The sequence below is a fragment of the Pleurodeles waltl genome, chromosome 1_1 (assembly GCF_031143425.1).
Source record: "Pleurodeles waltl isolate 20211129_DDA chromosome 1_1, aPleWal1.hap1.20221129, whole genome shotgun sequence".
In the NCBI taxonomy this organism is placed as follows: domain Eukaryota; kingdom Metazoa; phylum Chordata; class Amphibia; order Caudata; family Salamandridae; genus Pleurodeles; species Pleurodeles waltl.
In genome coordinates, this window is record NC_090436.1 from 980,296,906 (window position 1) to 980,317,884 (window position 20,979).

Genomic DNA, 20,979 nt, shown 5'->3' on the forward strand with positions numbered 1-20,979 from the left:
ACACAGAGGCAGGTTCTCAAGCAACATAATTACCTGATGCTGATAATTCTTTCAATAGAATTAGTTTGTGCTTTCTATGAACTGTAATGTTTAATTTGGAGTTAAACCACAATATATCACAGTTATATGAACAATATGTGTATCAATGGAACCCTACTGAAAGCTATCTCCATTTAGCAGGGAACAGGAAGATTTGCCATCTCTCGCCATTTCTTTCCTCTCTGTGTTGAACCCCAATGTGGTGTTTAAGGACTAACCGGGATATTTTACTGTTTTATTGCAAAACCTGGGAGGTGAGAATCTCTTTATTTGGTGATTACATCGCTTTTTTTTAAATCTGACCCTACACCATCTCTAATGGGTGCCCAGATAACAGCTATACTACATGGAACCCAGACAGGCTATCAGCTAAATATAGTGAAAACCTAGGGGCATATTTATACTTGTTTTGCGCCGAATTAGGGTCCTTATATTTTTTTTTACTCTAATTCGGTGCAAAACTAACTACATATTTATACTTTGACGCTAGATCCGTTTAGTGCCAAATTTATGGAGTTAAAGTCATTTTTTGGACGTGGAAACCTACTTTGCGTCATAGAGATGCAAAGTAGGCATACCCATGCAAAAAAAGCCTCTACGACCTTAACGCCATATTTATACTCCGGTGCAAAAATTGTGTACGGGGAGAGGCGGGCTTAATTAATGGCACTAAGCTCGCTTAGCGCCATTATTTAACGCCTGGGTCAGGGCAGGCGTTAGGGGACCTGTGGGCTCATTTCCATGGTGGAACACCATGGAATAAGCCCACAGGTGCCCTCCCCAGTCCCTAGGGACACCCCCACCTACACCAGAGGGACTGTGGAGGATGGGGACTCCATCCCAGGTAAGTACAGGTAAAATGGGCCCCCATACATGGCACAGGGTGCAATGGCCATGCCCAGGGGACCCTTGTCCCCTGTGCTGCCCATTGGGGTGGTAGGCATGGCTCCTGCCTTTTCTAAGGCAGGAGTCATGTAGCATGGTAGGTTTGGCACCATAAAATGACGCTAATCTGGTTAGAATCATTTTGTTTTACTCTAACCAGCCTAGCGTCATTTTTTGGTGCTAAACCCCCATCTCACACACCGCCACCCCAACCCGGCTGGCGCTGAATTTTTTATGCTAGCCCACCGTTTGCGCCGGCTAGTGTCATTCCTTAAATATGACGACCGGACTTTAGCAATGGCGGTAGCCGGCGCTATACTTTTTGCCGCAAACCTGCGCTAATGCAGGTTTGCGGCAAAAAGTATAAATCAGAGCCCTAGTTTGTCACATGTATTCATCCAGATTTTCACTCAATTTTGTTAAAACAAGCAATTAAACGCTTGAGTTTTAAACTGGTTTATATTCACGGTCAAGTGATTGATTCTAACTTCCGCAGCCCGTTCAGCACACAGATGAGCTTGTTAAAACATGGTGTAATATACCCCCATCTCTAAATGATCTAAGATAAATAGGCATTCTCCATGTAATTTTGTACCTTTCTCCAGCTCTACCAATGTATCTTTCAAATATTATTTTCAAGTGCCTGATTTTTCATATTTCAAACGTTCTCTGGCAGGACAAATGGGCACAACTGGCCTCTATACTAGGATTAGATTCTCAGCAGTAAGGTGAGACTCTGCCCCACTCTAGGAAGCATTACGTTTGGCCTGCCATCGATCATCAGCTCGGGAAATGATATATCTTTCTTTGTCAGGAATCGTGGAGTATTCAGTGTACAGGAATTCATCTCATCACTGGCATAGGGTCCATTTTCCTACATTTGTCAGAATGACTGAATATTTTTCTGCTCTTATATGAATCTCTTCAGATATTATCCCTGCAATTTTAGGGCGATAATTAACCGGCTAATACGGGGATTAAAACTCTGTAATAATTCCTGTCAGCGCAAGTTACTGTTTATTTTCTGAGATGGTAGGAGGTTAACCTATGCCTGATAAATCTCAAATGCTACTAAAGAATTGGTAACCCAACAGAACCTAATTACTGCCTTAAGCGAGAATCCGATGTTGAACTTCTTTTTCAATTCTCAGATACCTTACTTAATTTTAAAAAAAAACGGTCTTCCTCATTCTGTATGTGCTGCAAATCCTGGGCAATGTTTCATCTAAATTGAAACAGGAACTGGGGTAGTGACATGGGCTTTATTTTGGGCAAATGTGTTCAGTTTATTGCCTCCTATTTAATAATGTCCTGGCGTATAGTCCAACACTGTAAACACTTCTTTACACTTTGTTATACCCCAGGAAGCGTGAGTGAATGAGATTCCTGTGCTTCGATTATTATTGTTATTATTATTATTATTATTATTATTATTATTGCTAACCAAACTGTGCTTCTCAGTGATTGGGCAGCAGGCTAAGGGCAAGCAGAACGAGACAAGAGCAGACCATCCAGGTTTTCACATTTTTCAAAAGATGGCCACGGAAGGAGCAGTTTCCAAGGGACTCAGGCAAGGTCTTCCAGGGCTTGGGATCCAAGTATGAGAAGGAGTGACAGCCCATGCAAGCCCGTTCGACTCTGGGAACCGTACAAGGTACTGGTTGCTCGAGCATAGAGAGCGAGAAGACTGGTAAGGTACCACCAGTTCTTGTAGGTACGGCGGCCCAGTGCTGATTTCTGTCTTCCGTCCTTGATTTGTTGATAGGCTTATTTAGTTCCCATGCTATTTCCCTCCACTGACATGACAGCATACTGTACAAAAATCATTTGTTTTTGGCTTATTCCCTAAAACCCTAAAAATAATTATGGACATCTCTATAAAGCCGGCCACGCTCAGAGTAGATATGGTTTCCCCTGTCCTAACCCAGAGCTTTCATATTGTTTGCATAATTATGTCAAGAAAACCTTTGGTTAGAGCATGTCAAGATCCTGGCCACCCGCCATTTGAGCAGCAATATTCAGACGTTGTGCTCCACAGATTCCTAGATTTCCTGTAGATGTTCTTTAAACCATTCTTGTTCACAGCTGCAACAATGAGATTCAAGATATTCCCTTGGAAAGGGCTCTTCTAATGCAAACAACATCCTTTCTCCCAGCAGCCCAGACAGCACAATTTGCATTGTATGACTCGTGCATTTGTACAATATACAATTTGTATTACTCACGCATCATTTTTCCGCCAGTTTATTGTGCAGGTGGCGCCAGTTGGGTCTGGGGCATAGCTGGACCAACCTAATATAGGCATCAGGGCCCAGAAGAAAGCATTTATCCAGGCTGCGAGGATCAGAGCTGCAAAGCTGGAACTAGTCATTCTTCTTCCTGTTGTTAAGGAAAAACATATCAGATGCCTTGCTCTTTTCCTCGAGGCTGTTACTACATTACAGTGATTTTCTTTTTTGGATGTTATTTTCTGATTTGCAGTAAAGGATGCTGTAGTAAAGTCTGCGTGTCTCCCCTTGGCAACCCATGCACCTGTTCTCTGTGTGAAGGAGACTGGCCTCTTGTGAGGAGACTGGCCCTCTTAGGTTAAGGCGTTCATGTCATAGGTGCTGCATAAAGTGCTTAGTTTAGATTATTTTTTATCTGCCTCACTAGCTTGTGCATCATCACTTTTCTACATTTTTCATGACGAGGATGGGATACAGAAAGGCAGTTGGATGAAAATAAAACTACACAGTGCACGTCATCAACATTTTAACAGACATGGGTCCACGAAAATAGTATTTTGTTACAATGGAACATCAGTCCTTTTAGATAATAGAAAAATAGTAAAGGTTTTTAAAGTCTGTCTGTATCAAAAAGACAGCTGCTAGAAAAGAAATTAAGAACCCATTAGTCATGGGCGAAAAACTAAACCGGTAATGTTTGTGAGGAGGGAAAGAGGTGACTTTGAAACTTAATATTTGAAAGGAAGGAAACAGCGCACTTTAAGGAGAAGAAGACTAAGCAAGAGAACATCAAAAAGGAGGACCTGCCACATGTTCTAGGGGGATCTACAATGATAAAGACCTATCCTGGTGAGTAAGCCAAAGACTATCGTTGTCATTGAATTTTATCCATAACATTTATCTTTGTGTCTATCTATTTTATTCTTGTTTTTAATGTGTTATGAGGTGGGAGGTGTAGTGATGTCTTCTATAATCTTAAAGATCTCATACTCTTACTAAGCAACACATGAACTCTCTCACTATGTGACAGTTCCAGCTGTATGATTAAAATGTTCACAGCGACGGTCCTAATAAAACTCTTGAGGGGAGATGTTGTGCCTTCATCAGTTAATTTCTATACTCCTTGTTTCTGTCCAGTGTAGCTTCGCTACAGATGTAGCACTTTAAAATAACCCATGGTGAATCTGTACAGCATGCAAGGCTAAATGACTGACAAAACAGAGGACTTCAAGACTTCTAGATGGTCCCTTCTGTCATTAGGCCCTCTAAATGTCTGCACAGCCTCCACATCTGCTGATCCAAGATGTCCGTAAAAGTTTCAGATTGGATGATCTACTCTCAAGCAGACTGACTCGAGAGTAAATGGCAGGCTGTTTCTTAGATTGGGAGAAAATTGCATGTTCTATCTTGGATTGGGACACCAAGGCAGATGCCTTCAGGGCAGAACACTTCACAATGCAAAACGGGGTGGAAATGGCAGATTCCATCCTCAATTCAGAGACACTGGCAGGCTACATTATGGATTCAGATGACAACCTTTTTGCAAATGTGCCTTGTTCCCACCTACGCAACCTTAGCTGCAAACTCCCAATGTTACAGGGTGTCCCAGATCCTGCTGAGGGAAAGCCCCTGTGCTGAGAGAGATAGAGATTGATATCACATTTTTTGTCCATGGCAGAAACTTGTGAGTCTGTCGAATCTGAAACCTAACACTGACCCTCCTTCGTTCTCATCTCTGAGAGCTGGAGAGGCCCTGCTTTCTACCCTCTAGATCCTTGGTGTAATTTTTACCTGGTCCTAATATAAATGAGCTGTTGAATCATTCGGCTAATTGCCAATGCTTAGCCGCATTGTTTCAGCGAGTTTTCAAGAGTCACACTTGCAGCAGAACCAGAATGAATATATCAAACCCTGCAGATTCTTCCCTTGGATCTCTCTCGGGTGATTAGCAGCTTAGCTGGTTCAATCTGGCTGTCTATCACCTCGGGAAAATGGTGGCTGGTATGAATCCTTTACTTTCAGCTGGATGTTTGTATATGTCAGTGATAACACATGCACATAGACTGGCATGTGGCTGCTCATCATAGAAGAGAGCACTCTAGATTCACACAGGTTGGTGTGCTTTGCTGATGATCTCCTTTTCACTGACCTCTGCAGACTTGGTCCATGAAGCTCTGTGTATTGTTTAAGGTTTCAGCTGTGGCTAGAGAACAACTACTAGATCTTGGCTTGAGTGGTGTTGACTTTGGCTGCGAAAATACCCTCCTAATTTCTTTAATGAAGGTAGCATACTGCATGGGCATCTTGCCCTTCCATTATTTGTAGTTCATGTAGTGTAAAAGAATTTCCTTTCTGGTCTCAGTCGTCACAGATAGACCCTGAGGTGAAAATAGGACTTTTTCTATAATTATGTTTCTTCGACATTTTTAGCACACTTGCTGCTTTTGCTGTATATTCTTTCAGGTATTCAGTGGCTACTTCTCTCTGTAAATACCCAACTGAAGCCCTTTGCATCTGAGTATCTTTACAAACCAAACTCTAAATTCTTCTGCATCTTTCAGGACAGGCAATAAACTAAAGAAGAAGGCTAGCTCCTTGTAATTTGTTCCCATGATCATGATCACTGCCAGGGTGCTTCCTCAAACTGAAGACCTCACTAAAATAATTTTTAGAGCAAATATTATGTGTGAATTATATTATCGCAATTGACCAGTCCTGAAGCAACTTGCAAACTTTAGGTACCATGTGTGGAGGGTGATATCAGAATAATAGAACGCAGGGTGAAAATATGTATGCCTCTCATGTCAGCGCATTGATAGGATATTTTAAGGGTGTTAGGAGAAATTCATAAATATTGCAAAACGTTAAAACAGTTCTCTACCTTGGGTACTTGCCCACTAATGCGAAAATATGGAGCTTGGCCCCATGAAAAGAGAACTGCTGGAGAAAGACGCATAAAGAGAAAGAAAGAGTATGATGTGGGAAAGAAGGATTGGAGTATTCCAATGTGCTACTTGTGAATTACGTTCTTTATTGATTATCCAATGGCCTAGAATTTGAAAAACTGAGGCACAGTGTCAATGACAGCACGCAGAAGTCATTTTAGGAAAAGTCAGTAAAAAACTGATTCTACTATCTTTGCAATCAAGACTTTCAGACAGAAATCAAAGACACTTGTGGCACTCCACTTGCCAGAACAGGTGGGGGCTTCCAAGAAGACAAAATCACACTGTTTGCACACAGGTCTAAGTAAAGATGTAGAAGATGTGAAAGGTCCTAAAAAGGTGGATATGGGTCTCAGAGAGTAGGTACGTCCATAAGGGTAAACAAGATGAACTGAGAACTATGGTTCAAGGGCTTCAAGAATCCAGCCAAATGAGAGGTGGGCCTCCCATACCATATTTCTCAAGTTCCGAGTCCTGACTTGCAAGACCACCATGACAATTCAGGAAAAATTGTTTATATGCAGCCTTTTCATGAACTGGATGTTTGGTTCTACTGTAAGGGATGGATGTATTTAGTTGGAGTCCTGCCATCTTGTTCCTGACACTTAAATAGTGGTTGGCGCTTTCTACGTATCGTGGGTGAGAGGAGGTTTCAATTGGGTGTGTAGCAGATATTTGCTCCTGCAAATACTCTTAGTTGCCCAACCAATATGGATTGTACACAGTACACACTACTTTGAACTTGATCTCGGACTCCACCTTGAACATGTGTACTGATTTTAAGGCTAGTTATGTGTGGTCCAACCTCTTCAAGTAAGGGCACAAGCTGACCATTGAATCTTCAATTTTTGCTGTATGTCAGTGAAAATGTCCCATTGCTCTGGATGTCTGAAGTAGCCCATCTTCAATTGATTGCCTTTGGCTCTTTGGAATTGATCCTTTCTAAGCTGGTTTGTGACAGTTGCACGCAGTCTTTCAACCTTTTTATCACAATACCATGATGTATGGTGCCCTACGTTGCAGAAAGGTAAAGATTTATCAAAGATGTGAGATACACTTAAAGCATAAGACAGAGCCAACATTGTTACGCAACAATGTTTTCAAAGCATGGATTCAAAGAAAACCTCACATCTCCACTATAAGCTCTAGCACACAAGTTTATAATGAGCTCTTCCAGTACCAAGAAAGGCTGTGGAGCCCTGGGACTTCCAGCCACAATAGCTGTAGCTAAATAAGAAAAGAAACAATTCTACAAAACACCAAGAGTACTGCAAGCTAACTGTGTGACTACAGGCGAGGAAGAAAACCAAACAACAAAGTTGTATGGAATTGGAACAACAGGTGTGAACGGACAGGGTCCAAACAGTCAGGTGCAGTAATTGTACAGCAGAGACTTTCAAGCTCCCTTGTGGGGTTCCGCAGGAGTCCTCCCTCAGGCCCACTTTATTTAATCTGTATGTCTCCCACTCCCTGAGCTGATGCTTTCATGTGTTATCATATGCAGATGACACTCAAATTATTGTCTCCCAATCAGACAATCTGTCGCTGGTAGCAGACAAGTTTCAAACAATGTAGGAATTACATTAATATCTGGATGAAGAACAATTGTTTGAAATTAAATGTTGAAAAAACTGAAATTTTGTTTTTTTGGGGCGCAGCATTCAGTGTAGTCTGAATTTTGGTGGCCAGAGACTTGCGGTCCTTTACCAGCTCTGGTTGAATCTTCGAAAAGCTTGGGGTTTATTTGTGATAACATGCTTTCCATGCCCAGCTCAGCAGGACTGTGAGCTCCTGCTTCTTTATTATCAGAACCTTGAAAAATATATTTGCTTTTATCCCATCTGGACTCCGAGTGGCAGTGGTCATTGCTTTAATCACATCTTGTTGAGACTATTTCAACACTTTGTTTGGATCAACAAGTCTTTGCTAAATAGACTACAGGTCATTCAAAATGCAGCAGCTCGCCTGGTCCTGAATGTGCCTAAACATCTCTCAGTGAGAGAAGGCATTCGCTTCTTTCACTGGCTGCCTTTCAGAAAGCGGGTGATATATTAAGTTCTTTGCATGATCTATCTGGCTCTTCACCATCAAGGGCCTGCACCTCTCAGAACAGCGTTCCACCGGCACATCACTAAAAGACTGTTCAGATCTCCCTCTCTCAGGAAGGTGACTATAACCAGGTTCCGCAAAGTCAGGTGGGGAAGCTGCTCCTTCTTGAGGAAGGAACACTGTTCCTGTACATATTGTGACTTTGGACTCTTTTTGGTGGTTCTGTGAGCAACTTAATACCTGGCTTTTTTCCCTTCAGTGAATGTAGCTCCTCGGTTTCCGTGAATGTTTATTTACCTACCATAGCACTTTGACGCCTTCTAGTTTAGTAATCTTTACAAATTTCATTCCATTCCAAGATTGACCTCAACAACAATCACACATTGCAATACAAGGACTCGTAGTCCTACTTCTGCTTAAGTTACCTAGAACTTATCTAATGAGTCTATCTGCATGTCCCCACCCCATGTGCTCCTGCCTCCACCGGCGAGTCATCTGCAGTCTCTAGGTAAAATGCCGCTTCTGATAAATCTGTGTTCTCAATTTCTGCAGCAAATGACAGGAGAATTTGACAGTACCCCCCCCCACACACACACACACAAACTCCACTTGTGAATAAGGTGATTGCTTGTGGAGTAAAGTTTTATACAATTGTCAAGTGAGATTTGCTGCAAGAATGTTAAGAGACAGGTTCCAGTGATCTGTCAGAGCAGCAATAGCCCGTTTAAGCCTCCCCTTGTAATTCTAAAATCCAGTATTACCTCCCGTCCCTCCCTCGCCTTCCTTTAAACCAATGAGGCTTCCTGCCTCCCACTAGACCCTTCCTTCCCCTTTTAAACCCCCCCCCCACCCCTACCCCCTCCTGTTCTTTTTGTCTAGCCCATGCTAGACTTTCCCTTTTCACTTACCTTCACGGCGGGGCCTGGAGGTCATCGTTGGATGCACTCCTCGGGAAGCGGAGCTCCGCGAGGTGTGCTTCGGCCGGGCACGTCTTTTCTGAGCAGGCGGGGCTGCTCGTAAGACGCGTCCTGGGAGGCGGCTGACGGGGTCAGCCGGCTCTTGGTGGCTGGGGCGTTATGTTCCGTTTTTTCTTCGCCGCGGAGCCGCGGAGGGATGCCGAAGAGTGTTTTTTGGTTTCTGTGCGGGTAAGACGGGCGTTCTGCCCGCATTTTGACTGAAATTCTTGTTTTGACCTTTATATGGATTGGTTCTGGGATATTGTTCCTGGGCCCTGTATATTTGGAGGTGTTTTTTAGGTTGGTGACAATGTGTTCTGTGGATGAGATCGTGCCTACAGATTCAGTTAATGGATGGAGGATTATTTCTTCTTCCTCCTCAAGGGAGGGAGGTGCTGATGGCATTTCCACTCCTGGGAGCCCCCAGATTCAGGGTGGTGGTGCTGCGCCCATCATGTCCAGGGAGGAGGTGCAGGAGATGTTCGAGGGGGCTGTTTCCAGAGCTCTTCATGCGGGGATGGCCTGGCGTAGTGGGGCTAGGGCTACCCATTCTCCTGCAATTGCAGGGAAGTCCTCCTCAGTGAGTGAGGAAGGGGATGCTCCATCTACGTCCTCTGGGGGTGAATTTGGCTCCAGGAAGGTGATGTGGGTTGTGATGGCACATGTACGGGACTATTCGGGGTTTCCTGTGTTTAGTCCTACCAACTCTGGCTCTCACTTATTTCCACTATATCAGACGCTGTCTGAATTTTCCATGCCTTTTCGGGGACCTGTGAAGGATATGGTGTTTTGAGAGTGGAGGATGTGGATATGGCTCAGGTTCCACGGTTCGTTCAGATAATTTCTTTACTTGAGGGTGAGGAGGTATGGCCTCCCTCGGTCCTCCTGGATTCACGTTTGGCTACCCTGATTGGCAATACAGTTGTCAATCCAGAGGATTGTGTGCCTACTGATGCCACGGCCCGTAGGGTGGACTCAGGGCTTAAGAGGGCTTTTGCAGCGGAGAATCTGGCTCTGTGGGCAGCTATTTATTCTGCTTATGCGGCCCAGTCGTTGGTGCAGGTCTTGGATGAACTGGCAGTGGCTGTTCAGGATGGGGCAGAGTGTTCGGAGCTCCTGGCTGGTATGGAGCAGCAGGCCAGGTTGTTGGCAGATGTGTCTTCAGATGTGGTCCGTGCTTTGGCTCTGGCGTCTGGTGCTTTGTTTGGGGCCCGGAGGTCCCTCTGGTTCCGAGCCTGGAAGGCCGTCCCGGGGGGGTAGTCTGCCTGGCTGAGACTACCTTTTGAGGGTCATAGCTTGTTTGGGGTTCATTTACCTTCCATGCTTTACAAAGCTTTTAAGGAACGGGAGCATGCTTTGCGTTATAGGCAAGGAGCAATAGCTCAGCGGCTGTGTCATCTGCCTTTGGTGCTGGAAGCTCCCCAGGACAAGGGTTCGTATCCCGCCACGGCTGGTCAAAACACATGTTTGGAAGAAGCATTCCCGTTCTTCTCCTGGGATGGAGGCCAAATCTTTTTCTTTTAGGAAACAGCGTTTTCAGCCGTGTTTTTCCCCTAAGATGTCGGCGCCTTCGAACCGGGGTGGGTTCGAGGTGGGGTCCTGACAATCACTGTGGGCCTGGCGTAGGGCTGGTTGGGGGAAGGCTGAGCCCCTTTCTTTCGTCTTGGAAGGAGAGTGTCAGCGAGCGTTGGGTGCTGGACATTGTGGCCGATGGTTATGTCTTCGATTTTGTGGTGATGCCTCCAGATTCGGGGTACGTCCCACTCCTCTGCCGGCTGGAGGGTAGTGGAGAAAGGCGTGGTTGGATGGTGTCCAGGACTTGCTGGTCAAAGGGCTGTTGCCCGCGCCCCGCTGGAAGTAAGGGGTCTAGGCACTTATTCGGTCTTATCTCTAGTTCAGGAAGTATCTGGGGGGTTTCGACCTGTGCTCGATAGGAGGGAGGTGAATGCTTGGATCAGGATGGTGCATTTCCGCATACTGTCTATTTTGACTGTTTTTCCCTTGGTCAGTCTCGGGGACTTTCTGGTGTCACTGGTTCTGCGGGATGTCTACCTGCACATGCCTGCGGCAAGGTCTTCGCGGAGGTTCCTGAGGTTTGCTGTGGATCGGGTGCACTATCAGTTTTGTGTACTGCCGTTCGGCCTCAAGTCTTCTCCTCAGATTTTTACGACGGTGCTGGCCCCCCCTGGTGGCTTTGCTACATTCAGAAGGGGTGTTTACTCATCCATATCTGGATGACGTTTGATCCATTCTACCTCGCAGGCCCTATTTCAGAGGCAGGTAGCCCAGGTTCTGGTGTCCGGCAGAACCACAGGTTTTTAATCAACGGGGGGCTATCGGTTTAGTCCCATCCCAGGATCTGGTTTTTCTAGGGTCTCTGTTTCAGAGTCTTCTTGGCTTGGTGGCAGTGTCAGAGAAGAAGTTTGTGGTGCTCCGGTCCATGGTGTGGATGGTTGTGGTACAGACTGCCCTCCGTGCTTTTCTATGGTTGCGGCTGCAAGGTCATTTGGTGGTTCTGCGGTGCTTGTTCGGACAACGTAGTGGCCAGGGCTTATGTCATCCTTCAAGGGGGGACCTGGTCAAGGGCTTTGTTCAGTCTGGCCAGGAAGATTTTTGTGTGGGCTCAGGAGTGGGTTTCTGCTCTCAGGGCTGCATACATTCGGGCATTGTGCGGGCGGATCTGTGGAGCGGGGTGTTACTTCCTCTCAACTTTTCTCCCTCCGGAGTTCACTGTTTCTTCATCTGGTTCGGCTCTGGGGTCTTCCAGTGCTGGATGTGTTCGCGTCCGAGAAAAACGAGTAGCTCGGTCTCTTCGGCTCCCGGTTTTCGGTGTCCCCAAGCCTGGGAGGTGGTCGGGATGTTGTGTCCTTGGCCGAGGGGCCTTTTGTATGCGTTCCCGCCGTTTCAGCTACTCAGGCCTTTGCTGTTAAGGGTGCGGCTTCTGGGGGACAGGGTTATCCTGATTGCTCCCCATTGGCCTAGGGCGAATTGGTTCCCATTGCTGCGGCTGAGGGCATCCGATCGGATGTGGCCTCTTCCTCTGTGTCCGTCACCCCTGGGGTTTCCCTGCCCCTCGTTGAGGTCTTGGGGGAGGTTACACTTGACGGCCTGGGAATGGCCCGCCGAGGTTTGACGGGTCTGGGGGTGCCAGTGGCTTTGAGTTCTACTTTACTGAGTTCCAGGCGGCGTTCCACTTTACTTTCTTAGGTTGGGCTGTGGAAGGTTTTTTTCTTCTTGATGCTTGAGGCATGTATTGGATCCTACCGGCACGTCTCTCTTTGATGTGATGCGGGTCTTGCAGGACGGTGCACAGTTGAGGTTGTCAGGGGCGTCTCTGCTGGTACAGTGGGCGGCTATTCAGGCATTTAGAGGTCCGTGGCGCAGTCTTCCGGATAAGGGTCGTTTGTTGCCGGGATTTTTTCAGGGGCTTCTTCATTTGTTTCCTCGCTCTGTACGTTCTTTTCCTTCGGGGGATCTTTCTTTGGTATTGGATGTTTTAACGGATTAACCTTTTGACCCTCTGGGGGACTGTGTTTACGTCTTCTTTCCTTAAAGACGTTCTTTTTGGTGGCCATTGCTTCGGCTCGCCGTTTAGGAGAATTGGGGGCCTTGGCCTGTTCCTTTCCTTTTTGGGAAGTTTTTCCGGATCGGGTGGTTCTGGTTCCGGTACCTTCTTTAATCCCGAAAGTCAATTCTTCTTTTCATGCTCGCCAGGAGGTCATCCTTCCTTCCTTTTGTCCGAATCCCGCTTCGGTGGAGGTGGTTCGTTTGCATTTGTTGGATGTACGCAGGGCTTTGTTGGAGTGCCTGAGGGTGGTGGCTCCTTTCCGTAAGGGTGATTCGCTTTTTGTAACTTTTGGGCCGGCCCGTAGCGGCGATGCCTTCCACGGCTTCCTTGAGTCGGTGGTTGAGATCATTGATTCTGTTTGTTTTTTTCCTTGATAGGGGTTGTTCCTCATCAAGGGGTTCAGGGTCGTTATACCAGGGGTATGGCGGCTAGGGTGGCAGCGTCTCAGGGGACTTCAGTGGTGGAAATTTACAGGGCCGCCACTTGGGCCTCGCCTTTGGCGTTTGTTCGGCATTCTGGCCGGTCGGACTTGGGTAGTTTGGAGTCGGTATTGGTTCACCGGGTCTTATCCTCTATGAAGTCTTAGGGGTGGGGTTTTGGTGGCCTTTGTGCATGATATTGAACTTCTTGCAACTCAGTGTCCATCTCCTGTGTGTTTCTTGCTATGTCTCATTGGTTTAAAGGAAGGCGAGGGAGGGACGGGAGGTAATGCGTCCATTTTCTTTCGATAATGGCATTACTCCTAGTCCTACTCCCTCGCCTTCCTTTCCATTCCCTCCCGCCCTCCCGGTACGGACTGTCTGAGTTGCTGCTTGGGCTTGGTTTTTGTACAGGAGGGGGTAGGGGTGGGGGGGGGGGTTTAAAAGGGGAAGGGAGGGTCTAGTGGGAGGCAGGAAGACTCATTGGTTTAAAGGAAGGCGAGGGAGTAGGACTAGGAGTAATGCCATTATCGCAAGAAAATGGACGCATTACTCCAACAAGTCAGGTCTCTGGGAAAAACACTCACAACAGAGTGAGGAAATAAAATACAGAGAAGAGGTGGAGAGCGGGGCAATGGAAACTAAAATCATGGAGGACCGAGAATTCCAAGGGTGGGTCCGAGAAACACTGCTCTAGCCACTACTGTGCCAGTATATGACATCCAGGCGAGATGAGGCACAGGCTTAAAAATGTTTATCTGACTTAATAAACTAATGTCGGGCAACACAGTTGCCTTCAACTTATTTGCTTTTTGTACCAGTTCACATCAGTATCTCGATTCCTCACCTTTGCTCTTTGTTTCCCTTGGCAGTTCGCTCGGTTTATCGTTGATTCCCTTTCCCGTATTTTCTGTCTTCCTTATTTAACGACTGTATTGCACTTTTACTTTGAACCTCTTCCTGTGTATCTAGCAGAATATTGTTTCCCGCTTCTTGCTTGTGTTTTCCGCTAAACTCAATGACTGGTTGAAACCCTGTATAATCATCATGTACTTACTGGGATCTGTTTATCTCGACAGATAAGTTGTGTTCTGTGCCTTTCTACTGTGATACCCTGCCTTCCCGTAACTTAAAGACCCAAGTCCGGATCTTCCAACTCAGCCTGCGAGAAGGAGTCTCTCTCTCTCTCCCTCTCTCTGATTCATATATCCTCTTTTCCCTTTCAAATAGGTTCTCTTAACTAGTCTGAGTTATATATAGGAAGTGAGTTAACCTACAAACGAAGATGGTGTGATTAGCCTCGCTGTCCAACAATCAGTGATCCAAGGGTTATGAGAGATTGTCAGACCAAAAAACATGGATACCGGTCATGGCGCAGTTGGTCACTAAGTTACAAATGGAACTAGAAGCAGCTCTGCATCAGCATTTCTTCCTGTTAGAAAAGGGTAATCAGTTACCAGGAAAAGCTATTGTCACCACATCTAAGGCTTGAATTCTGCTAAATATTGGGTCCCGAAATACCACCAGTCTGCTGGACACAGGACTGCTAAATTATTTACCAGGAACTACCTTTTCCTCTTTTGCCACAGCATGAATATCCATAAAATTATCAGGAGACCCACTTCAGTGTCAGCCTTTTATGGCTCGATTTAATCTTTATTTCCTGGCCCATCCCAAATGACTTTGCACTGATCAGGGCAAGGTTACCTTTATTCTTTCATATTTGAGCAAATATCCTTTAGCCTGGGCAACACCTTTGATACTTAATCAGAGTTCCTGGCTTTCTAACTCCACAACGCTTGTACAACAATTTACTGCTATTTTAAGGTGCAAACAAACAAAGCTAACGGCTCATATGGAGTTCCTTACACTTCAACGCAGGTCACAAAATGTAATTACTTACATCTGTCAATATCAACAGTTGATGGCAGAGGTGGGTTGGACTGATGAATCAGCGCTGCAGCGTTCTATCAAGGCATCGGCAAGGAGCTAAAGGAAGCTTTACTTCTGGTAGTGAACAGGCCCAACCACTGCAAACTTAGATTTGGCCTTACAAATTGACACTGAGAAGAAGCCGAGATACCAAAAAATACCCTTTTGCAGGAACTCCATTATTAATCCCCTTACATAGAATGTGGACCAGTACGTCCCTAACAAAAAAGAAAAAATGCCAATAAGTAACATTCGAAAGACTTTCACAGTGGACAAGAAGGTAAAAAGATGTCGAAAAAGATTATGGGCCTGATTACGACCTTGGCGGAGGGAATTACTCCGTCCCAAAAGTGAGGGATATCCTGTCCGCCGTTTTACAAGTTCCATAGAATATAATGAAACTTGTAATATGGCGGGTGGGATATCCATCACGTTTGCGACGGAGAAATCCCCTCTGCCAAGGTCGTAATCAGGCCCCAGGTTTTTACTGTGGAACTATTGGGAAATTTGTTAAAGACTGTCCTCAGCTTGCAGAAAAACGAACAGGGCTTCTATCAAGAAAATAAGTTTATCCACATAACAGAAGAATTGGCAATGGCCCATTTTCAACTCCCTAGTTCGATTTTTAACATCCAGTGGTCCTTTGAGTCTATTGGCCTTATTAGACTGTGGAGCATCAAGTTGTTTCATGGATCAGGACTTTCACCCTTTATATGAAATCATATAAGAAGCAAAAATCAACCCCAAACCTTTTGTAGGACTCTTTTTTGGCCGAAGGGATTTGCTGGTAGAGAACAGAGCTGGTCCTGGCAATAGACAATGGAAACCTAGAAAAGATTCAGTTTGACCCTATTTATGCCCCTTTGTTCAACATTGTTTTAAGAAATAACTGGTTGCATAATTGTAATCCGCACATTAATTGGTACAGAACAGAGCCTCAACTTCTCTTCACAGTGTGTCTCATGACAATGGTTACGTCAAGCTCTTCTACTGACTCGCTGTGTGTTACAAATGGACTTTCTTCTTTACCGATTTTAAGACCTTACAAGGTATTCAGTAAGAAGGGGGCAGATAAGCTACCACTCATTCCTGACTAACCTAACACTGAAGCCAAGATCCCACATGGTTGCATTTACCAATGACAGTCAAAGCAAATGGGGTGCTTCAGAATAACTTACATGAAAACCTATGAAAAGGATTCACACGCCACTACACGTCACTAGCTAGTGATCCCATCTTCATTATACCAAATCCAAGAGAATGTTGCCCATATTTTGACTACAGAGAGCTTAACTAAATCACTACCACAATCAATACCCTTTGCCATTCATATCTTTCTAGTTAGATCAATTTTATTCTGCCCAAACATTCTCCAAATTAGATTTGAGGGGTGCATAAAATCTAATTCACGTGAGACAATGAGATTATTGGAAGACTGCTTTTAACACCCAATGTAGACACCTTGAATACCTAGTAATGCTATTCAGCCTGTGCAGTGCACATGTATTTCAATACTTTGTCAATTACATTTTTAGAAACATCTTAAGTGTATTTGTATTGTATATATGGATTAAATCTTAATTGTTTTTGGGATACTTGAAAATGCATCTTTTAAAGTCTCTGAAGGGGCCTTTTGGGGCATTAAGATCTTGGATAAAGGAATTCATATAGGTCAAGAGAATGTTAAGGCATTACAAGTAGCCATCTACCAAGCTGGTGAAAGAGATTTTACAGTTTGTGGGCTTTGCAAATTTCTAAAGGCATTTTGTAAAAGGATTTTCTGTATTTGCGAGGCCTATCTCCACCTACCTCCCGAATTCACACAACAAGTTTCCAAGTTTCACTGAAAAGATGAACAAGAGCAATCATTTAGGAAACATATGGAGCCATTCATCACTGCTCCCATTCTATGATAACCAAACAGAGAGCTGCCATTCATCCACAAGATGAATGCCTCTGCGATTGGAGTTGTCCTTTCCCAAATAGATTTGAATATATGGGACTTCCATTCAGTAACCTATTTATCCAGAACTTTAATGCCTGGAATGAACAATTAAAATATCCATGATAGAGAACTCTTGGCCAATGAAGAAGCTTTGGTTAATGGAGACACTCACTGGAGGGTGCTCAATATAAGATCACTATTTGGACTGAGCATAAAAATGAAAGGCAGATGCTCTGTCATGACAAGGAGTGGAACTGTAAGTTCTCCCTCCATTTCGTGCACACAGGAACTGGGTGTAAGGATGCACTGGACTTCCTAAGTTCCTTAAAGAAAGATATTTGACCACCAATGTGTTTGAGTGGATTGCTGAAGATCCTATTCAGAGGAAATTAGAAAAGGATATTTTGTGGCACAGTGAGAAGATTGTTGCCCCATACCTGGCATCACAAAGGTTAATACTGAAATGGGGGTCTAAATCTATGGTGAAAGGTCATCTGTGGACTCAAAACACACAAATTGATACCTCTTCAATTTTGATGGCCTAGAATGAGAACAGGAATTGAAAAATGTGATCAACAACGTGTCGCCTGTTCACAAGTTAAAGTACTCCGATGGAAAACTGTTAAATTATTGTAGCCTTTGCCTATACCTCGGCAGTACTGGTCATATAATTCTATAGATTTTATAAAAGATTTTCTACCTTTAGAAGGAAAGACTGTGTTGCTAGTCGTCATCAATTACCTCGCTAACACTGCTCACTTAATTTCCCTAGAAAATGTTCTAAAGGTCCCTACACAGGTCTGTGTTCCTCAAATAAATAGTTAGATTGCATGGACTACCACTAACATTGAAATTTGGGCCATGGGCAGTTTGGTGTATGTAATGGTTGGAGAAGACCAGCTGGTCTAGTGGTACTAGACTTTGATTGCACATAGACTGAACACTATGGCATGTAATTCTCACAGCTCTTCTGAAGCCAAGGACAATAAAATGAATTAATATTAAATATTACGTTTTTTTTCATACCAAATAGGCAAGCAATAGGAGAGTCATGTGAAAGTCTCAATATTTCTTATTGGAACTCAGATGCGGGAACAAATAGTCTATGGTCATACAAATCATATTTTCTGGAACTAAGTGATGGCCTTGCTTGAATGCATCATTCAGCCTCTATGACTTGCTGACTTTGCTATCTTGCTAAATAAAGGGGAAGCTGCTTCCTATGTGGAAAGGATCATAAAGGTCATAAACAAAAGTAGTACTTCACTCTCCTCATATCAAGGCAAAGAATTTACTTTTCCATGTGTCTTCATCAAACAAGTGAGTATTTTATAAAATAAAAAAACAACATTTACGGGACACCTAAAAGCCTAACATGCTTGTAATTCATGCATCGCCAGTATGCAACCCAAGCAGTACACAACAATTGGTATTTATGTGGAATAGGGATTCCACCCAAAAACCAGTTGGCACATACAAAGCTAAAATACATACATTTTCAGCACTCTTCTTTACAGTTTTATCTCAATATAAGTCAATGGAAACATCAGCACATGGCTGACACTGTTACTAGAACAAAACTAATTAGCAGATAAAAGGATCTTATTGCAAGAAAGAATGTGAAAAATCATTTAAGACTAGATACAGAAATATAAACAAATAATGATTTCACTACTTTCTATAGTTTATACTTTGTGGTGCCAGTCCTCAATATAAAGTTATGTTTCCTACACAGTGCAGAAAATGTACAATTGTACAACTAAGAATGAAATGGCTTCTAGGCTTCAGGGACCTATGAAACTCAGGGATACATGAAATCAGTCATATTAAAGTAGATGTGTACTTCAGGTTAATATAAAATTGATGCTGAAATTAAGACCTGATCCGTATCAGTACAGGTTGGGGCATAAATAAGCTGCAGAATGTTCACAATAAATTACTGGCATTAGGGAACGAAACAAATGATTATACCTTCTCAAATGTCATATTGGAAACATGAAAAATGTGTCAATTTGGCATTTTCTTGATAAGCACGTCATGGTCCTTAGATAACTCAGATTCTTATTATCAGTCCACACATTAATATAATGTTTCTCCCATCTAAATAATGCCACCAATGTACAAAAGAATCCTTGACTGACAGCAGTTCTTGGTCATATATGGTGTAGTTGCATTCTGCTGGTGTAAGAGACCTGGAAAGGTATGGCACATGGAGGGAATCTAGAGACTTATTAGGATGCTCAAACTGCCTGGATAAGGGTACTTAGCTGCGGGAAAATGGAATCAGCATGGGCTGAACTGGGTTTCCCCCAGTTCTGGGAGAACCCTGAGATGATTCCAGCCAATGCAGTCACAAAGGTCAAGCAGAGATTTTGGGAGAAATCCAATGATTGAGTCTCCCAGAGGAGTAAGTTGGGCCGCCTGATGATTTAATTTTTGCTTGTCATGCAGGAGCCGTTGGTTGACCCTTTCGAGGATTTGCTCTTGCCTGCTTGTGTTTGTTCCCTATTCCTCCAGTTTAGATATAGTACTCTACCTGTAAACGCCTACACCGCTTGATGGTTGCCGAACGGCCCTTGCAATAGTAAATACAACCTGTGTCAATCAGGCAAAAAAACAATTGAACACTTTCTTTTCTTCTACCCCAAATCTATGTTTCCATGGAGAAAATGGATTATGCCACTTTGTAAAATCCTGTCTCTTTACGATAGTGCTAGCGCCTATAGGATTTGTAAGAGCGATACAACAACAGTGGTAGTAAGTGCCATTTCCAAATATTTGTCGGCTGCCTGGTCTACCCATTGTAGAGCACTTATGGCACTTGGAAGAGATGGCCCAGAGTCAGTGTCTACCAAATGCAATGTTTTGCACCTGGCTATCGACCTAGCCTAAAGCATGAATGTTTCTCAATTTATATGGCCGAAGTTTTAGCCTTCTATCATTCTCCTTTTCCCTTTCTATTTTTCCTAAAATGTTATTGGATTTTAAATATTATAATGTAATGGCATGTACTGTGCCCTATAGTTCCAATTGTCACAGATTCATGACCTGTCTGAAAAGTCAATTACAGTCTGTTCTATTTATTTAATCGATCATTTTTTTATTTCAATTAATATAACGAGATGCTCTGCACTTTGGCCTCTATTGCTGCTGATTTTTAGGGAAAGTAGACTTAGGGCCTGATTCTAACTTTGGAGGACGGTGTTAAACCGTCCCAAAAGTGGCGGATATACCACCTACCGTATTACGAGTCCATTATATCCTATGGAACTCGTAATACGGTAGGTGGTATATCCGCCACTTTTGGGACGGTTTAACACCGTCCTCCAAAGTTAGAATCAGGCCCTTAGTGATTATTTGTTTAACAGTAACTGAATGTTGGTTCGGTAATGTCCGAGTAGAAACTCTTACCAATTAGAGCACAATTTTATAAATCAAACTTTATTAATGTCACATTTAACAAGCTCCAAACTGTATAGTGGATTGGATGCTTCTTAATTTAAGAGAAGAGCTAAATAACCTGGTGAAGTGCAATGCTGTAGCCCCAATCTACTTTATCGTCTATGCCAGCAGTGCACAGGTTGGGGGTACACGCCAGTACATGGCGTCCACCCAATATTTTCACAGGGTGGAAGCCGTCCACTTTGCAAGATGTGGGCCCCACTGAAATATGCTGAACTTGTCCCGGTGTCATCTTCAAACACCGGGAGGCATTCAGAAGGGCCTGTGTCCCGTCTGCTATTGTTTTGCACCAGCAACCTCCAGGCAGGGAGGAGGCTTTCATATATCAGACTCCAGCTGGCCTCATAACAAAGGTTGAATTTAAGGGGCCATCAGGCCTCCTTTCGTTACAGTACCATGACTGGGAACTGCCCAGAGCCTCATCCATAGATGCAAGGGAGAGGAAACAAAGGCACACAGCTTGTTGTTATCACTTCACAAATACTCAAGAGGTGTGCTTTTTACCATGTTCAATCCCTGAATATAAGACATTTTCATGCACTGTAAGAATG

At 44.0% G+C, this 20,979-nt stretch overlaps 1 protein-coding gene across 1 annotated transcript in view; it reads right to left on the minus strand.

Annotated features, from left to right (window-relative positions):
* Positions 1-20,979, minus strand: part of RRH (retinal pigment epithelium-derived rhodopsin homolog) — a 280,798-nt gene that overhangs the window by 106,494 nt on the left and 153,325 nt on the right. The window contains exon 4 of the mRNA XM_069230250.1: positions 3,150-3,303. Coding sequence (XP_069086351.1) covers positions 3,150-3,303 — 154 coding nt within the window. The remainder of the gene's footprint in view (positions 1-3,149; positions 3,304-20,979) is intronic.